The sequence below is a fragment of the Rhipicephalus microplus genome, unplaced genomic scaffold (assembly GCF_043290135.1).
Source record: "Rhipicephalus microplus isolate Deutch F79 unplaced genomic scaffold, USDA_Rmic scaffold_24, whole genome shotgun sequence".
NCBI lineage: Eukaryota > Metazoa > Arthropoda > Arachnida > Ixodida > Ixodidae > Rhipicephalus > Rhipicephalus microplus.
The window spans coordinates 7,158,979-7,178,516 of NW_027464597.1; the positions used below are offsets into that span (position 1 = coordinate 7,158,979).

At 44.0% G+C, this 19,538-nt stretch overlaps 1 protein-coding gene across 1 annotated transcript in view; it reads right to left on the reverse strand.

Annotated features, from left to right (window-relative positions):
* Nucleotides 1-19,538, reverse strand: part of LOC142786478 (uncharacterized) — a 113,978-nt gene that overhangs the window by 23,390 nt on the left and 71,050 nt on the right. The window contains exon 6 of the mRNA XM_075884185.1: nucleotides 18,865-19,198. Within this exon, the coding sequence (XP_075740300.1) occupies nucleotides 18,865-19,198 (334 nt within the window). The remainder of the gene's footprint in view (nucleotides 1-18,864; nucleotides 19,199-19,538) is intronic.

The window sequence follows — 19,538 nt, forward strand, 5'->3', positions numbered from 1 at the left end:
GTATATATTTGAAAGAATCATAAGTATATATTTGCCTGCATTTCATTCCTATTAACCAATTGTGTACATGAGGGAGTATTAAACTGGAAACTACTGGGATTGTGGATACTTGAAAGAATTATAGGGATATATTAGCGAGCGTGTATTTCATTTGTAGTCTCTATGTACTTGAAGCAGTATACTAAACTGAAACCAGTGTAATTGTATGTTGCAAAGAATGGTCAATAAAGTGAAACTGAATAAATATAATAAACACTTGAGGTGTTGCATGTGTAGTGTACGTATACGTAAACGTATATCTGGTGAAAAAGTTGTGTGGCAGAAGAAAAGTTTGTTTTATTTGCCTATTAAATAAACGCAATATGCAAGGGCAGCAAGGCTTCATTTTCTGTAATGCGCAATATGCATATACTGTAAAGTACACAGTAAAAAATTTTACACCCAAAAGGGTGTGAAAAGGGTGCTTTTACGAGAAAGCACCCTTTGCCACACCCTTTAACACCCATAAATGGTCGATTGAAAAAAAAACACCCATTTGTTTGGGTGCTTGCCTCGATAGCACCCTAAAATAGGCTCTAAGGGTGCTTTTGTGCCTGAAAAGGGTGTAGGTGACGATTCATTAGATGGAATATGCAGCGTAAGAACAACACATAATTATAATATTATGGATTTTACGTCTCAAAAACCTCGATATGATTATGAGGGTCGTCGTTGTGGAAAGCTCAAGAGATTTTGACCCTTTAGTGTTCTGTAATGGGCGCTGATATCGCAAAGTGCACAGGCTTCTACTTTTTCGCCTCCATCTGAATTCGACTGCCACGACCGGCATCGAACCCGCGACCTTCGGATTGGCGGCCAAGCAGCGTAGCTACTGCACAAATATGTGGACCTTGCGTTAAATGACGGCCTAGACTTAGAATGTGTGAAGGTGCACTCCGAATACAGCAGAATGCCAGCAGAAGCAAATCGCGTTTCAGCTATAATGGCAATTAATTGCAATCCACGTTACGAAAGGTCACTTTAGCGTTGGTTATAAGCTACATGTTTGCTGCGGATTATATACAGGAACATAATGTTCGCCAGAGTATGGGTGTGTGTGCGTTAGCCTGCGCATGTGTTCGCGTGTAAGCGCGATTGTGTGTACACCCGTGCATGTGTGCGTGCACGTGTATGTGCGAGTCCGTGCTCGTGTTAAGCGTGCCTGTGCATATGTGTACGCCCATGCATGCATTCGTTTACGGTCGCGTGTGTGTGTTGCCGTATGTGTGTGCGCCTGTGAATAAGTATGCGTGTGTATCAGCCCGTGCGCCCTCAAATTTCGTGTGTGTGTGCGGGAGGGGGGCACTGCTTCTTAGTGTATAAGGTCCCACACCTGTTCAGACTGGGAGTCTATATGGGAGGTGGCTTAAGAAATTGCGGTGGTCAACGCACTGTACACGGACTATTCAGTACATGGAAAACAGCTGCACATTTTCGTACCTGATCGTTGCTTACGAACTTGCTGTGGTAGCTGATTAGGTCCGCTGAGGTGCGTCTACTCTCGAAAACGGGGGTTATGACCAATTCACACGGAAAGCTGTCGCTGCACTTATGCACAACCATCGTTTATATTAACAACGTTTAAGAAGAACGTGCCCTGCCTTTGCTACAGGTGCTTAGCTAGCTCATTGGGTAACCATATGGAATTATGTGCTGATCATGTGGTCAGCAAAAAGTTTGTTATAACAACCTCGGCCCGTTTCGTGGTGCGTGACAAGCCTTCTTATCATCCGCGACTGTGGATTTTTTTGTTCCAGCTTCGACTACGCATTCAGTGTTTGCGGCACCATACGCGGAATCGCCAGACATAGACAATGCGAAAAGAAATTCCTCTGGAAAAAGGTGTAGCGATGCTCTCTCGCTAATTCCACCGAGGACGAAATAAATATTGTTTCTGGCCATTCCATGGTGCACTTTGTTTTCCGCAAGTTTTGCTTCACTATTTTTCGCCCACTGCAATCGCATTCCGTCAAAATACTCAAAGAACCCGAGGTTGGTAAATAACCTGCGTCGCTGTGCGACTGGCTGGAAGAAGAGTTGCCGTTTAAAAGGAGTCATTCCGCGTCAAACGGCCGTCCGCCATATGCGCGTAGCGTTTGCCTTTTGGCGCCGTCTTGGCGGGTTTCCCGCTCCTCCCCTCCCCCCGCTCACCCCGGCCAGCGTTGCTCCCACAACGGCGGCGTAGATAAGCGAATAGTTGCGTCACCGAGCACCTGCGCCGACAGCTGCGGCGCCGCCGCCAGTGCCTCCTCCTTCTCTCTCTCTACGTTGCCCTCTCTGTCTCATCAGTCTTTCAAATGCGTTGCGTTGGTCGGGGGTCTTGGTCGCTGTGTGTGTTCTAGCGAACAGGTGCATATTCAATCGTGGTCACGCATGACACCATGTTCGAAGTCACGCTCGGATTAAGGAATATTCATGGAGTGGCGGACACGGACAACGTATGCCTGTTAACGTTGAGTGTACTGTTTTCGTAGGTAGTAATCATACAGCGCTAGCTGGGCGCCTGCAGCATCTCTGCCGAAGTAGGCTGCCAGCCATTTACAACAGCATGCGTTCGCGGGCCTGTTGCAGAGGCCCGATTAAACGTGTGACTTAACGAGTTCACACTGCTATGCGCGATGTTGTGTAAGTGCCTGCATCACTCATACAGTGAGTGATGTGATCACTTAACAAGGGCGGGATTAGTTGCTGATCGCACATTGTCTCTACACTGCACAAAGTCATTGATATTGTTTTAAGATGTGCTTTGGGCTACATCGTAATAACATTTCTATTAATACCCAAATGTGCAACGTGCTTCTGTAGGTGTAAGCGTAAAAGAAGAAAGAAAAAGAAAAAATTATGTAGAGAGGCGACCTGTATGAAATGGCTTTTTTTATTAAAGACGGTTAGTTGGAGGTGCTAATATGCCGCGATGCTCCGAGTTCGTACGCCTCGGTCTTTTAAGCTATTTAGGACAAGTGTCACCAGCAACAGGGAAAGATCTAGCAGACTTCCAAAGGCGCGTTGTTGTGGCCATCGCCGTGCGTTGTTTTCCCTCGTTTCTGTTTGCTGTTTTCGTGCTTTGCCTTCATCTGCGATAACGTTCGGCGTTAAAACAGAATCGAGAGAGTATACGTAACTGTGAGAGCCATGTGCGGTAGCTCTAGCATAAGCCATGGCTGCTGCAACGTAGACGGCGTCCGCGCGCGTTGTTGTCGTTCGAGCGCTCCTACTTGTTGGATTGTGTTTAACTGAGTATTTAGGCACGGGTTACGTTTGTAAATCCCGTGGTCAATAATCGCTAATAGCGTGCCCCTGATTGCCATCAAAGGATGGGCTCGGTTGTCGAAATATGGCAGACGCTTTTTCTGAAAGCAAGCTTTGAAAAAATTTTTTTAAAGAAATACTTTCATACGTGCTAGGCAGTGCCTATTGCAGGCCCGCAACTCTTTAAAAACTGGACGAGCTATCACATCATTTATCAAATTACAATGAATTAAGATGATTGAATTATAGATGACGAATTTCTCTGCTAGATTAGGTGCACAAAACACATGTTCGCAGCCCTACGTCTAGAAAGCAGACAAATAGGAAGCACAGCGTCAAATTTGGATTAGATTCCATTTACGGAGCGTCTTGTGAGGGTAGAAAGAACGAGAAAATTGTTCATTTTTGATGATAATATAGAGGCAGAATTGCACTGATTCGTGACTTGTAACAATTCCTCAGATTGTTAGAGGCGTGATTAAAGTAAGCAAATCTTTTACTTTTTTTTTGCAGACCTCTTCGCTAGTGCCACGCCCAAGATCATTTGTTCTCAAGTAAAAGAGAAAGCAGAGATGTCTTCATTGTTTGTACATGAAAAGGTAAGTTTCTTGTGCGTTTTGATTAATGCTACATGTTCTGAACGTTGTACTTTAAGAATTGTTTTTCACACTGGCTTTCTACCCTAGAAGGAATTTGATTCTTAGGTGAGTTCAGGCTTTCGTAAGTGCCATTTTTGAGCTGTAGTCTTACACTTCACCTCATTTCAGGAATTTGCTGTATGCTGAAAAACAATTATCTTTAGCATACAAAATTATTAGAATGTATGGGTTGTATGCTTCGAGTTCAGTGTAATGTCAATTACACGCCATTTCAAAGGATAAACACTACACATTCTTTATATATGGTGCTGCCAGAACAGCACGAACATCCTTTTATGAGAAGTCATATTTGCTCTTATTACAGGATGAGAGGGTGGCGCTGACGTCCTGCGTAGTCTACCCCGGCCCCAGCCTAGAGCAGGCCTAATTCCTCAACCTCCACATGGATAACCGAAAAATCTTCCGTGTCAGTAATGACGAAGAAGGAGTGACAGCACTGATGAGTTGATTTTTTTATTTTAACAATGTCTACGGCCGCAAGGCCTTTAACAACCACCATGATTGAGCGGCTTTTTCTTGGCGTGAGTTTTCTTCAGGCAGTACGACGCTGAAAATTTTAGTGCCACAATGCCTGAACAACTTTTTCCAGTGTGGTCATGGTAGATTGTTATTGTGTAAGTAAATATTGTTATTTGTGTAAGTTATTTTGCTCAAATATAGCTGGACCATTCCATGCCAAACGTCCAGCAGCCACTTTGGTGACCATCTGAATTGTATTTGAAAAAAAAATTGTGCTGACTTACTGCGTTGAAAACAGTGAACTGCTAGAATATTTCAGCGAGAAAAAAAGTTTTGTTCATGTGGCTGGCTTATAACTTCCTGGCATAATGCCGTCTGTGTGCTGTATGTGGAAAATTTGGTTTTAAAACTTCCGCTTATTTTTTTCTAAAGCAAATTCGGTCTACCTGTTATGTAAATGTGCTTCTGTAAGGTATTTGAAGCTCAATAGTAATATTGCAATTTCTTTGTCACATTCGCTTCCAAGAATAAAGCCAAAATGTGTTATGTCTGCATTTTTATTGCAATATTGCACTTTGTATGAATATCTGAGCAGTGAATACTTACTTCGCAGAAGGTATATTTTTAGGAAAAAATATCTTTAGACCTCTGAAGCTGCTGAAATATACGAGAAAATATCACAAATTTCACAAAATCGTGATTTTTGTCCATATTGAGGTGCAACTTTGTCCATATTGAGTGGGCGAGGCGGCAGCGTGCCTGCAACTATGCTGAACAAGCACGTCTTTTTCCTTGTGCAGATGCTGGTCGCCATTTCGTCCAGCCCTATGCCGGCACCCGATCAGGATTTCTGCCCAGCCGACGTTTCTCGTGCCCTATCTGGCGAAGTACACGGAAATTCAACATTCATGAACTACTGCAGTTTCATCGAACAACCAGGCGCCTCGTGTGCACTTGCGAGCCATGCCTTCACCTCCTTTCACGTGACGTCATCCGGCCCAGGACTTATATACTCGCCGCCACCCCTGCGCATCTTCAGTGGGCGAGGCGGCAGCGTGCCTGCAACTATGCTGAACAAGCACGTCTTTTTCCTTGTGCAGATGCTGGTCGCCATTTCGTCCAGCCCTATGCCGGCACCCGATCAGGATTTCTGCCCAGCCGACGTTTCTCGTGCCCTATCTGGCGAAGTACACGGAAATTCAACATTCATGAACTACTGCAGTTTCATCGAACAACCAGGCGCCTCGTGTGCACTTGCGAGCCATGCCTTCACCTCCTTTCACGTGACGTCATCCGGCCCAGGACTTATATACTCGCCGCCACCCCTGCGCATCTTCAGTGGGCGAGGCGGCAGCGTGCCTGCAACTATGCTGAACAAGCACGTCTTTTTCCTTGTGCAGATGCTGGTCGCCATTTCGTCCAGCCCTATGCCGGCACCCGATCAGGATTTCTGCCCAGCCGACGTTTCTCGTGCCCTATCTGGCGAAGTACACGGAAATTCAACATTCATGAACTACTGCAGTTTCATCGAACAACCAGGCGCCTCGTGTGCACTTGCGAGCCATGCCTTCACCTCCTTTCACGTGACGTCATCCGGCCCAGGACTTATATACTCGCCGCCACCCCTGCGCATCTTCAGTGGGCGAGGCGGCAGCGTGCCTGCAACTATGCTGAACAAGCACGTCTTTTTCCTTGTGCAGGTCAGTTACCTTAGCGGTGCTAAATGTTTTCGAAGCAATGATCCTTTTCTTGTCCTGCTGCCTTGCCCACAGAAGCGAAAATGTGCATTTTGTAGTCTACTATGTTCGTTAAGTTCTTTCTTTTTTGATGTGCTATTACTGTGCGGTGACGTTGAGCAAAACCCAGGGCCTAATGATGATAAGGTATCACGCCAACTGCGCAGCTCAAAAGTAGACTCTGAAAGTGATCATGAATTACTACTTCACGTTCTTGAAGGCCAAAAGGAAATAATTCGCCGTATGAACGATTATAGCACGGCGCAGACTTCTTTACAGGACACCTTAGTTCAGCTCAAAGACAGGCTAGATTCCTTGGAGGCATCGGTCATACCGATTGCCAATGCTCAGGAGCAATTTGCTTCTATGAAATCCCACATGCAGAGCATAGATAAAAGCATTGCCTCTATTGCTGATAAAGTTGACGATCTCGAAAATCGCAGCAGGCGCAATAACATTATTATTCACGGTTTTCGTGAACCCGCAGATGAAACATTGTCATCTCTGTGTGAATGTGTTTCTAGGGATTTTTTTCAAGAAAAGCTTCAGCTTTCTATAAATGGTATGGAAAGATGTCACCGGATTGGATCAAAACGCCCAAACAAAACGAGACCAATCGTTATTAAATTACTTGATTATAGAGAAAAACAATCAATTCTAAAGAACTGTGGCAAACTAAAAAATTCTGGTATGTATGTGACCGAAGATTACTCAGAAAAAGTACGGAACATAAGAAAAAGGTTGTGGGATTGTACCAGTGTACACAGAGAACGCGGGGATCGGGTTAAACTTTCCTTCGACAAGGTGTCTGTCAATGGAACTCTGTATACCTGGGATGAAGCATCTAACGATAAGGTTGCAGTTTCTAGAAACGCAAAACAATGACCCCAGCACCCTCCCTTTTCGTTGAAACTGCTCAACGCAAACTGTCGAAGTATTGTGCGCAAGGGCCTCGATTTAGAGCACTTAACTTCAATTCACGATCCTGACGTAATCGCCTTAACCGAAACATGGCTTCACAACGGTGTCTTCGATAGCGAATTCACGCCCCCTCAGTTTTGCGCTCATAGGAGAGATAGGAATTTCAGGGGTGGGGGAGTGGCACTTCTGTTTCGAAAAGGCTTAAAAGTAGTACGCTTGTCCGAGCCACCTGGAGCTGAAGCTATGTTCTGCAAATTGTTTTTTGAAAACGAATGCCTAGTAATTGGAGTAGTTTACAGACCACCCGGCGAAGATGTAAAAGTCCTGGAAGAGCTGAAAGCATTTATAGCTTCCCTTATATCGAAAAACACAAAGCTCATTCTTTGCGGTGATTTTAATTTGCCGGGAATCGACTGGAATACATTTTCAGCTACTAATAATGATATAGTGTGTGGTGAAGAACTTATCGACATTGCGTTTCGCTTTGATCTAAGACAAATAGTTAAGGATTGTACACGTGTTCACGGTGAGTCTAAATCCATTCTGGATCTCGTTTTTGTTCGAAGCAACATTCCGGGAACTATTGAGTGTGATGTAGTTGATGGCATCTCCGACCATCATGCGGTGCTTGTACAGTTTCCTTCTTTAAAGGCGACGAAACATGTTAAGGTTATAAGTTTTCATGACTTTGCAAGAGCTGATGATGTATCTATTTTGGAAATGTTGGAATCATCTTACGACGATTTCTTTCGCAGTGTTCACACATGTGATGTTAACGCTTTGTGGGTAAAATTTAGAAACATGGTCCATGCTTGCATACAACTTTTTGTACCCCTTAGAACTAAAAAAACTAACGTATCCAATCCTTGGATTACACGGGACATTATTCATTTAAAAAGGAAGGTTAAGCGTTTGAAGAAAGCTAAAAAAAAGCTCCACCATAACACAAATATTCATAATCAAATCTTAAGCGTATCTAAAGAACTTAAAATTAAGATGCGAGAAGAGAAACATAATTTTTACAATGTTAGGCTGAGTAAAATGATAAAAGAGTCCCCTGCCTCTTTTTGGAGGTTCATAAAACCGGTGATCTCAAACTGTGATACCTTCATTGTAAATAATGCTTCTACCTCTGATGCTACTGTAATTGCCAGTGAATTTAATGATTACTTCAAATCTGTATTTGTCACAGATGATGGAAGCTCCCCTTTTTATAAAAAATTTAGTGATCTGCCCCCTATAGAAAATTTAGATGTATCAGAATCTGGGGTACTTAATTTATTGTTAGACCTGAATATAAAAAAAAGTCCTGGTCCAGATGAAATACCCAATGCGTTTTTAAAGCGGTACGCGTTATGGTGCGCCAAGTATCTTACATTAATTTATAACTTATCTCTGTCCACTGGTCTTTTACCTGATGACTGGAAGACGTCGATAGTTAAACCCCTACATAAGCAAGGCGATAAACACCTGATAGCCAATTACAGACCAATAGCCCTCACCTGTACATGCTGTAAACTATTGGAACACGTAATTTACAAGCATGTTATGAAATTCTTGGAAGCCAACTCAGTTTTATCACCTGCACAGCATGGTTTCAGGCATGGGTTCTCCACCGTCACACAACTAGTTGAGGTAATTCATGACTTTGCTTCGGCGATCAACAATCACACTCAAATTGACGCTATTTTTCTGGATTTCACCAAGGCGTTCGATAAACTGTCGCATCCAAAACTACTACTTAAAGTTTCGCACATCTTAAAGAATAGTACAATTTGTAACTGGATAGAGTCTTACTTAACTTCTAGAAAACAGTGTGTCTCGTTTAATCAAGCTACTTCAACCATGCTTCCGGTTTCTTCGGGAGTACCCCAAGGATCGGTGTTAGGACCATTATTATTCTTACTCTACATCAATGATATTGCTGACAATTGTAATGTAAAAATTAGGTTGTACGCGGACGACTGTGTAATTTACTCCGTTATTAACTCTATTAATGATCAACTGCAACTGAACAGGGAACTTCATCAGCTTTTTCAATGGTGCAATACATGGCAAATGTCAGTAAATCTTAAGAAAAGTGTTGTCATGTCTATCGCAAATAAAACACATATACACTCATTTGACTACACAATTGACGGTACCATCCTATCTCGCGTCGAGCACTACAAGTACCTTGGTCTTCTTATTCGTAGCGACCTGCGCTGGAATGATCATATAACAGAGATCACTAACAAAGGAATGTCGAAACTGCATTACTTAAAACGCTCCCTTCGTCATTCTTCTTGTGATACTAAGCTTATAGCATTTAAAACACTTGTCTTACCTATTCTAGAATACGCTAATATTGTTTGGGACCCCTTTACACAATCTAATATTAATAAGCTAGAAAGAGTCCAAAACAAAGCCGTAAGATTTATTTTCAATCGCTACGATAGGGTCTCGGTCTCAGGCTTAGTGGCTAAGGCTAATCTGAAGCACACTTCGGCGAGGAATAAAATCGCACGATTACGTTTTATGTTTAAAATAGTTAAAGGTCATCTCAACGGCAGTATATCCAATTATGTGCATTTTTCAACAGGTTATGATACCAGAATGCGACATTGTTTTTCAATCACTCCATATCAAACGGCTAATAATGTTTTTAAGTATTCTTTTTTTCCGCGAACGATCGATGAGTGGAACGCCCTGGATGCACCCACCGTTGAGGCCAACAGTGTGGAATTGTTCGATTCATTGCTTGCCGGTTGATTGTGTGGAGTTCCTTTCTTATGCATTGCTTGCCTTTCGCCTTATATTTCGGCCTGAATGGGTGTCCGTTTTTGTTTCTGGTTTTTTCTTTATACATTGTGCGCCTGTTTACATTGTGCGCCTGCACATTACACATTGTGCGCCTGTTTTGTTTAACTAATTGTGTTGGTTCTTTGCTATGTATTGTCTTCATTTTTTATTGTAACCCCACTCTGCGGCGACTCCACCAGGAGTTAGCAGTATTGTCAAATAAATAAATAAACTTGCTCGATGTTTTGCTACAACGAAAACTCATCATTATACCTAAACTGTATGAAAATGAAATTCTTTTCTGTAATAAAAATCCTATCGCAAAAAGGACAGGAAAGAGCGCTGTCAACTGAATTTTATTGAAGGTGCTACGAGCGTTTTTATACTGAGCACAAGACCAGGGCTCATCTGCAACAACACATGTTTGACCATGACAAAATATTTTTAACCGAGAAAAGAATACTCTTTTTCGGAAAAGATAAGTGAAGGTGTACTGATGCATTGATCCTTAGCCTTCCTGATAAAGAGTTCTAAAATCTCTCATTTTTCTGCTTGCTTTTTTTTCAAAAACCGTGTTTTATGAAACCTAGGACTACACTTACATTCTTTACGGTGTCCAGCCAGAGATCACTATAGCCCTTCTTAACATTTAAAGCATGCTGTCTTGCTTGATCATTGAAGCATTGCCCAGTTTGTCCTATGTTTACTTTTCCACGTGTTAGCAGTATCTCATACACATTAGATTGGCATTCAGTAAACCTATTCTAGTGACGAATGGTGCAACATTGACTATTCCTCTTGATGTAAGTACATGCACTTTTGAAAGCTTGCAAGGGGTGGAAAACAACAATGTCATATCTGCTGGCTCTTTTCCTAAAATTGTGAGACACCTTATGTACGTAGTACCATGTGACATGCAAAGGTGACTGGTCATTCTCTTTTTCTTTTGGTCCTGTTTCCTTTAACTTTACTTTCCGCAGGAGGGTTTCGCAAACGAGTGTGATGATGCTGTTGGTGTATTGGCTGGTGCTGTCAGCCCAGGAGTGCTAAGAATGTTCTGCCTTTTGATAGTGGCCATTCAAAATTAGTAGAAAGAGGTATTGATACCACATGTATTCAGGCCACCCTTCAGAAGTCATGTTAGTACAAGGGTGAGGTCAGGCTTAAAAACCAGATTAAAAGACTAAAAGATGCTGGGTATCGCAACAGAATCATCACACCCGTTTGCAAAACCCTCCTGCAGAAAGTAATGTTAAAGAAGACAGCACCAACAAAAAAACAATGACCAAAACCTTTGCATGTTATACGACATCATGTGTCTCACAATTAAAAATAGCCAGCAGATATGATATTAGCGTGTTGTTTTCCACCCCTTGCAAGCTTTCAAAAGTGTGTGTACTAAACAGCAACAGGAATAGTCAATCTTGCCACATTCGTCACGAGAATAGGTTTACTTAATGCCAATTTAACGTTTTTAGAAGTATTTTTTATCAGGTAAACCAATGATCAGTGCATCACTACACGTTCACTTATCCTTTCCGAGAGGGAGTATTCTTTTCACAGTTAAGATTATTTTGTAGTGTTCACACGTGTCGTCGCACAGGAGCACGGTTCTTGTACTCCGTATAAAAGCGCTCGTAGCACATTCATTAAATTCAGTTGACAGTCGGTGCTCTTTCCTGTCCTAGCTGTCTCTTCCTAAAATTGTCGCGCTGTGACTAGCACACAACCAAAATGAACCAACTCTCCCAAATTAAGCTGTTGTTACGTAACACGTAGACCGAGTTTCGTATGGAAAGATGGAGCGGTGCTTTTAAAATAAAATTTTTCACTAGACGACATTCCAGGAAGTTCAGAAGGCAGCCACGTGACCAAATATTTTTCCTCTCCTAAATATTCCAGAAGTTCACTATTTTCAATGCAGTACGTGTTTTTCGAATACATTTGAGATGGTTGCCAAAATGGCTGGGACATTTGGCATAAAGTGACCCAGCTGTGTCATTAGCCGTAATTATGCATTGCCTCTTTTGTTTTTTGTGTGTCCTGACTCAGTTTTGTGTTCGTTTTTAGCTTATTGTGTTTCTTATCATTGTATTGGTTTCTTAAGTATTCCCTAATGATATATGTGCGAAAACCCGTATATGTTTGCATGTACAACATTTCTCATAACCAATTGTTATACATCCAGGAATACAAAGCTTAAACCACTGTGATTGTATACATTTGAAAACACTATTCATATATATTTTTGTGTGCATCACTTCTTGGGAACGATTGTGTAGATGAAGGCGTATATTGTGAAATCATGGTGATTGTACATATTTGAAAGAATCAGAAGTATATATTTGCCTGTATTTCATTCCTATTAACCGATTGTGTACACGAAGGAGTATTAAACTGAAAACCACTGGGATTGTAGATACTAGAAAGAATTATAGGGATATATTAGCGTGTATTTCATTTGCAGTCTCTATATACTTGAAGCAGTATACTAAACTGAAACCAGTGTAATTGTATGTTGCAAAGAATTGTCAATAAAGTGAAACTGAAAAAATATAATAAACATTTGAGGTGTTGCATGTGTAGTGTACGTATACGTGAACGTATATCTGGTGAAAAAGTTGTGTGGCAGAGGAAAAGTTTATGTTTTATTTGCCTTTTAAATAAACGCAATATGCAAGGGCAGCAAGGCTTCATTTTCTGTAACGCGCGTTATGCATATACTGTGAAGTATATATAGATCCAGCACAAGTTCATACACGATTGTACGCGTTTATATTTTTGCCAACACGCAATGAATGGAGCTCGACAGGTGGCGCGCCATCGATAATCAGGACCACTTTCTTCAAGTAGTGTTTAATCAGTGCATGCTGATATCTATTAGTGCAGTCTAAAAGAATACTGCCACCTCTGCCATGGGCACTCAACACCCTTGTGCACCCTTCTCGCACCCTCCTCCGAGGGTGCTAAAAAAGTGATGGACATCGAAGGCACCCTTCCTTAAGGGTGTTTTTGTAACACCCTACAGTTTTTTTACATGTACACATATTCTAAGGGTGCATGGTAAAGCACCCTTTTTGGAAGGTGCTGAATTAACACCCTTAGGGTGTCGTCCACGGGACAAGCTCATTTACACCCTTCTGGGTGTAGAAATTTTTACTCTGTATATATAGTTTCAGCACAAGTTCATACACGATTGTACGCGTTTCTATTTTTGCCCACACGCAATGAATGGAGCTCGACAGGTGGCGCACCATCGATAATCAGGACCACTTTCTTCAAGTAGTGTGTAATCAGCGCATGCTCATATCTAGTAGTGCAGTCTAAAAGAATACTGCCACCCCTTCCATGGGCACTCAACACCCTTGTGCACCCTTCTCGCACCCTCCTCAGAGGGTGCTAGAAAAGTGAAGGACATCAAAGGCCCCCTTCCTTAAGGGTGTTTTTGTAACACCCTACAGTTTTTTTACATGTACACCCTATTCTAAGAGTGCATGGTAAAGCACCCTTTTTGGAAGGTGCTGAATTAACACCCTTAGGGTGTCGTCGACGGGACAAGCTCATTTATACCCTTCTGGGTGTAAACATTTTTACTGTGAGCGAATCGTACATTTCATACATCGAGGATGTCCTCGAACTGTGCCGGCGTTTCAATCAATCCATGCCAGAATCGGACAAGGTGCGCCATATATTGAAAGGCATTGGGCCTGCTGCCTTTAATGCCCTCGCTGTGCAAAACCCAGCTACCATAGCTGATGTCGAGAGGACATGCCAGTGCCTTGATGCGCTGGACTCCATTCGTCTCCAACCGGACATTGGCGACCACCACTACACGTCTCATGGCCATCTGCGTGACCTCATCCGGGACAGTGTACGCGAAGAATTGTGATCTATGCGCTTCACACCTCCTACACCGCGTCCTACACAGTCTTCGGGAGTGGCCTTGCGTGACATCATCAAGGAGGAACTTACATCCCTGAACGGCGTTGCACCCGTACAGCCAACTGCTTCTCACCCCATATACACCTACCCTCAAGTTGCTGCCATGCCTCCCCGTGACCCAAACGTGACATTGCCGCTGCCATCCTACGCGTCGGTTGCTGTCGCTAGCCCAGTGAACTACCATTCCACGCCCCCTGATCTTTAATCGGCCCACCTGACCGCGCTATCTCCAGGTGCCCCGAACGCCTTCTACTCCCCACCGTGACGCTCGTCCCACCCTGTCTGTTACTACCACGGCTATCGCGGCCACATATCTCGTTTCTGCCAAAAGCGCCAGCAAGATGAGCGTTGGAACGACATGCGCGAACGGCATTTGTACAGCGGGCCCTCCTATCAAGGACGACGTTATTCGTCTCCTCCGCACCTGCACCATGGAACAGCCGAAACACGAGACGCTGCTCGCCTTCGCCCTTCCGCCGTTTCACTTCTCCACTCCAGCCCGCCTCATTCTCCTCTAATATTCATGCGGAAAACTAAATGATGCAGTTTTTGGAGGAAAAACCGCATTCATAATTAGAACTAATATTCCTCCATAAGGCTTGTGTAACGTAGTTTACGTGGAAGTGGAAAGAGTGCGAGTCGATGCTTTGGTGGACAGAGGCGCGACATTTTCTGTGATACGTGCTGAGCTGTGTGAACATTTAAGGTAAGTAATGATGCCCTACGATGGTCCCACGCTAGTTGCTGCCCAGGGGAACCTCATTCGCCCTTCCACGTTTTGTACTGTGTGTGTTTTCTTTGACGGCATGCGCCATCATGTCCAGTTTCCTGTCCTGTCTCACAGCTCTCACCAACTAATTTTAGGCTGGGATTTTCTGTCATCTGCTTCCGCGGCGATTCGTTGTGGACAACACGTTGTTCACCTTACTGACACCGACTACATGCTTGACGACGACAATCACAAGCCACTTCGTCTGGTCGCTGCGAAAGCCATCGAACTGCCGCCACTACAAGAGCAAATTGTCAGCATTACGCCCAACGACATCTATCACGGTGATCTATTGGTCCCCCCGACAGTACTTTGCGTTCGTAAGGGCATAGTTTTTCCGTCCAGTGTTGTTCGTTTTTGCAATGGCTCTGCACTTTTCAACGCTGTAAACTCTAAACCGGGGAAGACCTTACTGCCACAGGGCACTACTATGGCCTGTGTTGCCGAATTCGAGCCTGTATTTGTCATGCTACTACAGACCATCGCATTCAATGACCCTTTTCTCGGTGAGCATGTTTCTTCCTCCGCCTTTACCACCGCTATCAGCAGTGACTTGACGAATTCACAGAGGCAGCAGCTGCTCGCATTGTTACAAAAACACGCAAATTCTTTCGATATTTGCTCGTATAAGCTGGGCCGCACTAATACTACAGCTCATCGAATTCAAACCGTTCGGAGATCTATCGTATACCACCGACCCTATCGCGTGTCTCTAGCTGAAAGAAAAATTATAGGAGAAAACGTTGCTGACATGCTTAAACGGGAAGTCATCCATCCCTCATTTAGCCCTTGGTCGTTTCCTATTGTTTCGGTCCGTAAAAAGGATGGCTCTGTGCGTTTTTGCGTGAACTACCGGGCGCTCAGTAAGATCACAAGCAAGTACGTGTACACTATGCCACGAATTGACGACGCCCTTGATTCCCTACAAGGCGCGGCATTCTTTTCAAGCATCGACTTGCGTTCTGGGTACTGGCAGATTCCCATGCACGAAGACGATAACGAGAAAATGGCATTCGCAAGCCCTGACGAGCTATATGAATTCCACGAGATGCCTTTCGGACTCTGCAGCGCACCCGTGACTTTTCAGCGCATGATAGATACCGTGCTGCGCGGCCTGAAATGAAAAAGCTGCCTTTGCTACATGGACAACATTATCATATTTTTGTGAACGTTTCCTGAGCACCTTGAATGATTGGATCAAGTTCTGACGCGCTAAGAAATGCTTTTTCGCAAGCAAATCTATCAAGGTCTTAGGACACGTCGTAAGCAAAGATGTCATCCGGCCAGACCCTGACAAGTTTTTTGCAGTCCTTCACTTCCCGCGTCCCGAAAGACCAAAGGAGCTTCGCAGTTTCCTTGGTTTCACCTCTTATTTTCGCCGGTTTATCCAGAACTTCGCTTCTATTGCTGCTTCATTACACCAGCTACTTGCTTCCAACGTCCCCTTTCTGTGGTCTCAAAAATGTCAAACGGCATTCCACCTGTTGAAGTGAGCCCTCACGTCTGAACCTCTGCTCTGTCACTTTGACGAAGCCGCTCCGACTATCCTCCATAACGACACAAGCGGCCTTGGTGTTGGAGCCGTTCTTCTACAACGCGACAAGTCTTAGCTAGAGAAAGTTGTTGCATATGCCAGTCGCGTACTCACCACAGCCGAAAAGAACTACAGGATAACTGAGCAATAGTGTTTGGCTGTGGTTTGGTCGGTTCAGAAGTGCCGTCCTTGTCTCGACGCCGTCACTACACAATCGTTATGGACCACCATTCATTATGCTACACTGAAGAACTTGTCCGGACGCTTGGGTTGGTGGATACTACGTTTACAGGAGTATGACTTTTACATAACTTACAAGTCAGGTAGAAAACATCAAGACGCCGACGCTTTATCTCGTTGCCCGCTTCCAACTACCCATATCAGCGTTGGTGAGAACTCAACCGTCTTATCTACCAAAGTTCATACGCTCGCATCAATAAGGCAACCCTTTTTCGGACGACTAACCAACATTTATCTCCCGCCAGCGGTCTAATTCATACTGCAGACGCATGATGGGCCACCTATCGGGAGTTTCCCTTCCACCAAACGCACGACTTCGTCGTCAACTCCTGTACTTTAAGCTGGACAATGGAGTTCTCTACCGCCACGTCTACCACCCTGACTGCCACCGCTGGGTTCCTGTACTGTCACGCTCTCTTCGTCTTCAGGTGCTCGAAGCCTTCTACGATGACTTGATTGCTGGTCATCCGGGTTTGAAAAAAACTCTTGACCGCATTCGATGTCGTTATTACTGAGCTGGCCTTTCTTCTAGTGGAGCGCGATACGTCGGTTCCTGCTACCCATGCCAACGTCGTAAACTCCCGACGTCTGCACCTTCTGGACCTCTGCAGCCACTTTCGTGGCCTTCAATGCTGTTCGAGGTTGTAGGAGTCGACCTTTACGGGCCTCTTCCCGTCCCATCTGCTGGCAAACGATGGATAGAGACCACCGTGGACCACCTGATACGCTACTCTGAGACTTTCTGTTATTACAGGCTGAGCTGTGGAAGTTGCAGACTTTATTCTTCCCGCCATAATCCTACGTCATGGGGCTCCTCTTGTACTGCTTCGTGACCGTGGCAAAGTGTTCCTGTCACAAACGGTAAATGGAGTACTGCGTGCTTCTGGAACTACTCACAAGACAGCTTCAAGCTACCACCCTCAGACAAATGGTCACACAGAAGGATTTCACTGAACCTTTGCTGACATGTTAGCCGTTTACAACCAACCCGACCACAAAAACTGGGATACTCTTTTACCATTCCTCACATTCGCCTATAACACCACCATTCAGAGAACAACTTGCTACTCACAGTTCTACCTCTTGTACGGACGCACCCCGACTACCTTTCTCGATGTCTCCTTCTTTAACAGCCATGAGAATTCATGTCAGTCTTCTAGCGAAGAATACATGTCCCACCTGGCCCACTCTCGTCATCAGGCTCGCATCAATACTGAAGCGAGACAGCACGAGCGGAAGATCATCTATGACGCATCCCATCACGTTTTCTCTTTCCAGCCTGGTGACAAGGTGCTGCTTTTGACACCTAATCACACTCCTGGTCTCCGTGACAAATTTCTATCGCGCTTTATCGGGCCATACGTTGTTTTAGAACCGACTTCACCTGTCAATTATCGTTCGACACCACTTGTCGCCCCAACAGACCACCGTTACAGCAGCACAGAGATTGTCCACGTTTGTCGCACGAAACCTTTCACGCGACGTTCCCCGTCACCTTGACTTACGGTGGCCAAGGTGTACGCTTCCAAGGGGGGAGGGAGGAAATTAGTGTGGGCGTCTGTTGCTTACATCGTTTTCATCCCTGCATGATCACAATCACCATCATCCGCCTGTCGCTTTGTCCTCATGGCCACTCTGTGGCACCATCATCGTCATCGTCTGTGTACTGGCTCTACCCGTTCGTTTTGCGAGGTCTCTCCTCAAATAAACGCTGACGCAACCAAGACTCCCAAGACATCAATATATATATATATATATATATATATATATATATATATATATATATATATATATATATATATATGCAGAAGAATAACTTCGGTTGCCGCAAGGTTATAAATATGAAAGTAGATGCGCTTTCACATAACAACTGTTTATTGTGCCGACGTTTCGACGGGAACGCCATCTTTTTCAAGGCCTTGAAAAAGACGGGGTTCCCGTCCAAACCTCGGCACAATAAACAGTTGTTATGTGAAAGCGCATCTACTTTCATATATATATATATATATATATATATATTCATGACATCTCAGACAATAATGCCAAGGAATGTATAGTGGAAGTTATTAGAGCCAAGGTAAAGTATATAAGAAGAAAGAAAAGTGGCTGAAAAATAACTCGCCGTGAACAGGAATTGAACGACCTTCGAATAACGTGTTCGATGCTATATAAATATATATATATATTTGACCACCGAAAGAACAAAGCCGTGGTTAGTCGGTGCTCGTGCGTGTCGTATCTTTTTTATATGGGGCGTCTTGTGCATGTACGCCGTTAACTTTAGTTTAGGAAGATAACGTTGAGCCACTGCTTAAGCAAGATAACCAAGGTAAAGTCCTTGGGAAACTTTTCATGTGCCCTCTCATGTCGATGTGTCGTTTCGTGTTACATCGAAGTCGTACAGGTCAAAGTGCTCGTTATATTCAACATGTAACCGAAAATGCCAGTGCAATTGACTGTACACTCTTACGTCAGAGATTGCATCTATTTTCACATGCTCGTAGAGAAAGAAGACCAAAGTATACAGTAACTCACAACTTCTTGGCGAACTGTTCCCCGAACTCTGCCTGATGGTAGTTTCCCGGGTGCATTAGCGCGCTCTCCATGCTCATAAGGTCATTAGCCCGAGTTGAAACGTCCTGGCTATCTTCAGACAGCACAATGGCACCACGTGACTTGCCCATCTCGAGGGACTCATTGGCCACAAAGTCTTTGGTGACTGCTGACGGAACAACTGCAGCACTCATCGAACGCGCGCGCTCAACTTCCGTTGAAAGTGGCGCCACCTTGGGGCGTGCTTCCTGTAGGCCTTCTTGTGACAGCACAGGCCGGCTTTCGAATGGCGATGATGGAACAACTTTTTCTGCCCCTGCGGTTTGCAAGGTTGCGCAATACAAGCAATTTTACGAATTTAGCCTTTTGTTTGCAAAGGTTAACGTATTAAAGCGGGTTTTCACAAGTAAAATTCATCTGCTTGCACGTTGCAGGTGAATGTTCTATCCCACTTTAAAAAAACAATGCTAAATCAGTTTGTATGGCTAAACGAGGTTGTTGGTTACAGGAGAAATTGAAAGAAGAGCAAATATGATGGAAATATTATCATTACCCTGCATGCCATTAAACATTTTGCCACAGAATTAGGCTAAAGCGCAATTCGAATGTTGTGTCTATCATCTTTATTATTATATGGTATTCTACATCCGAAACCC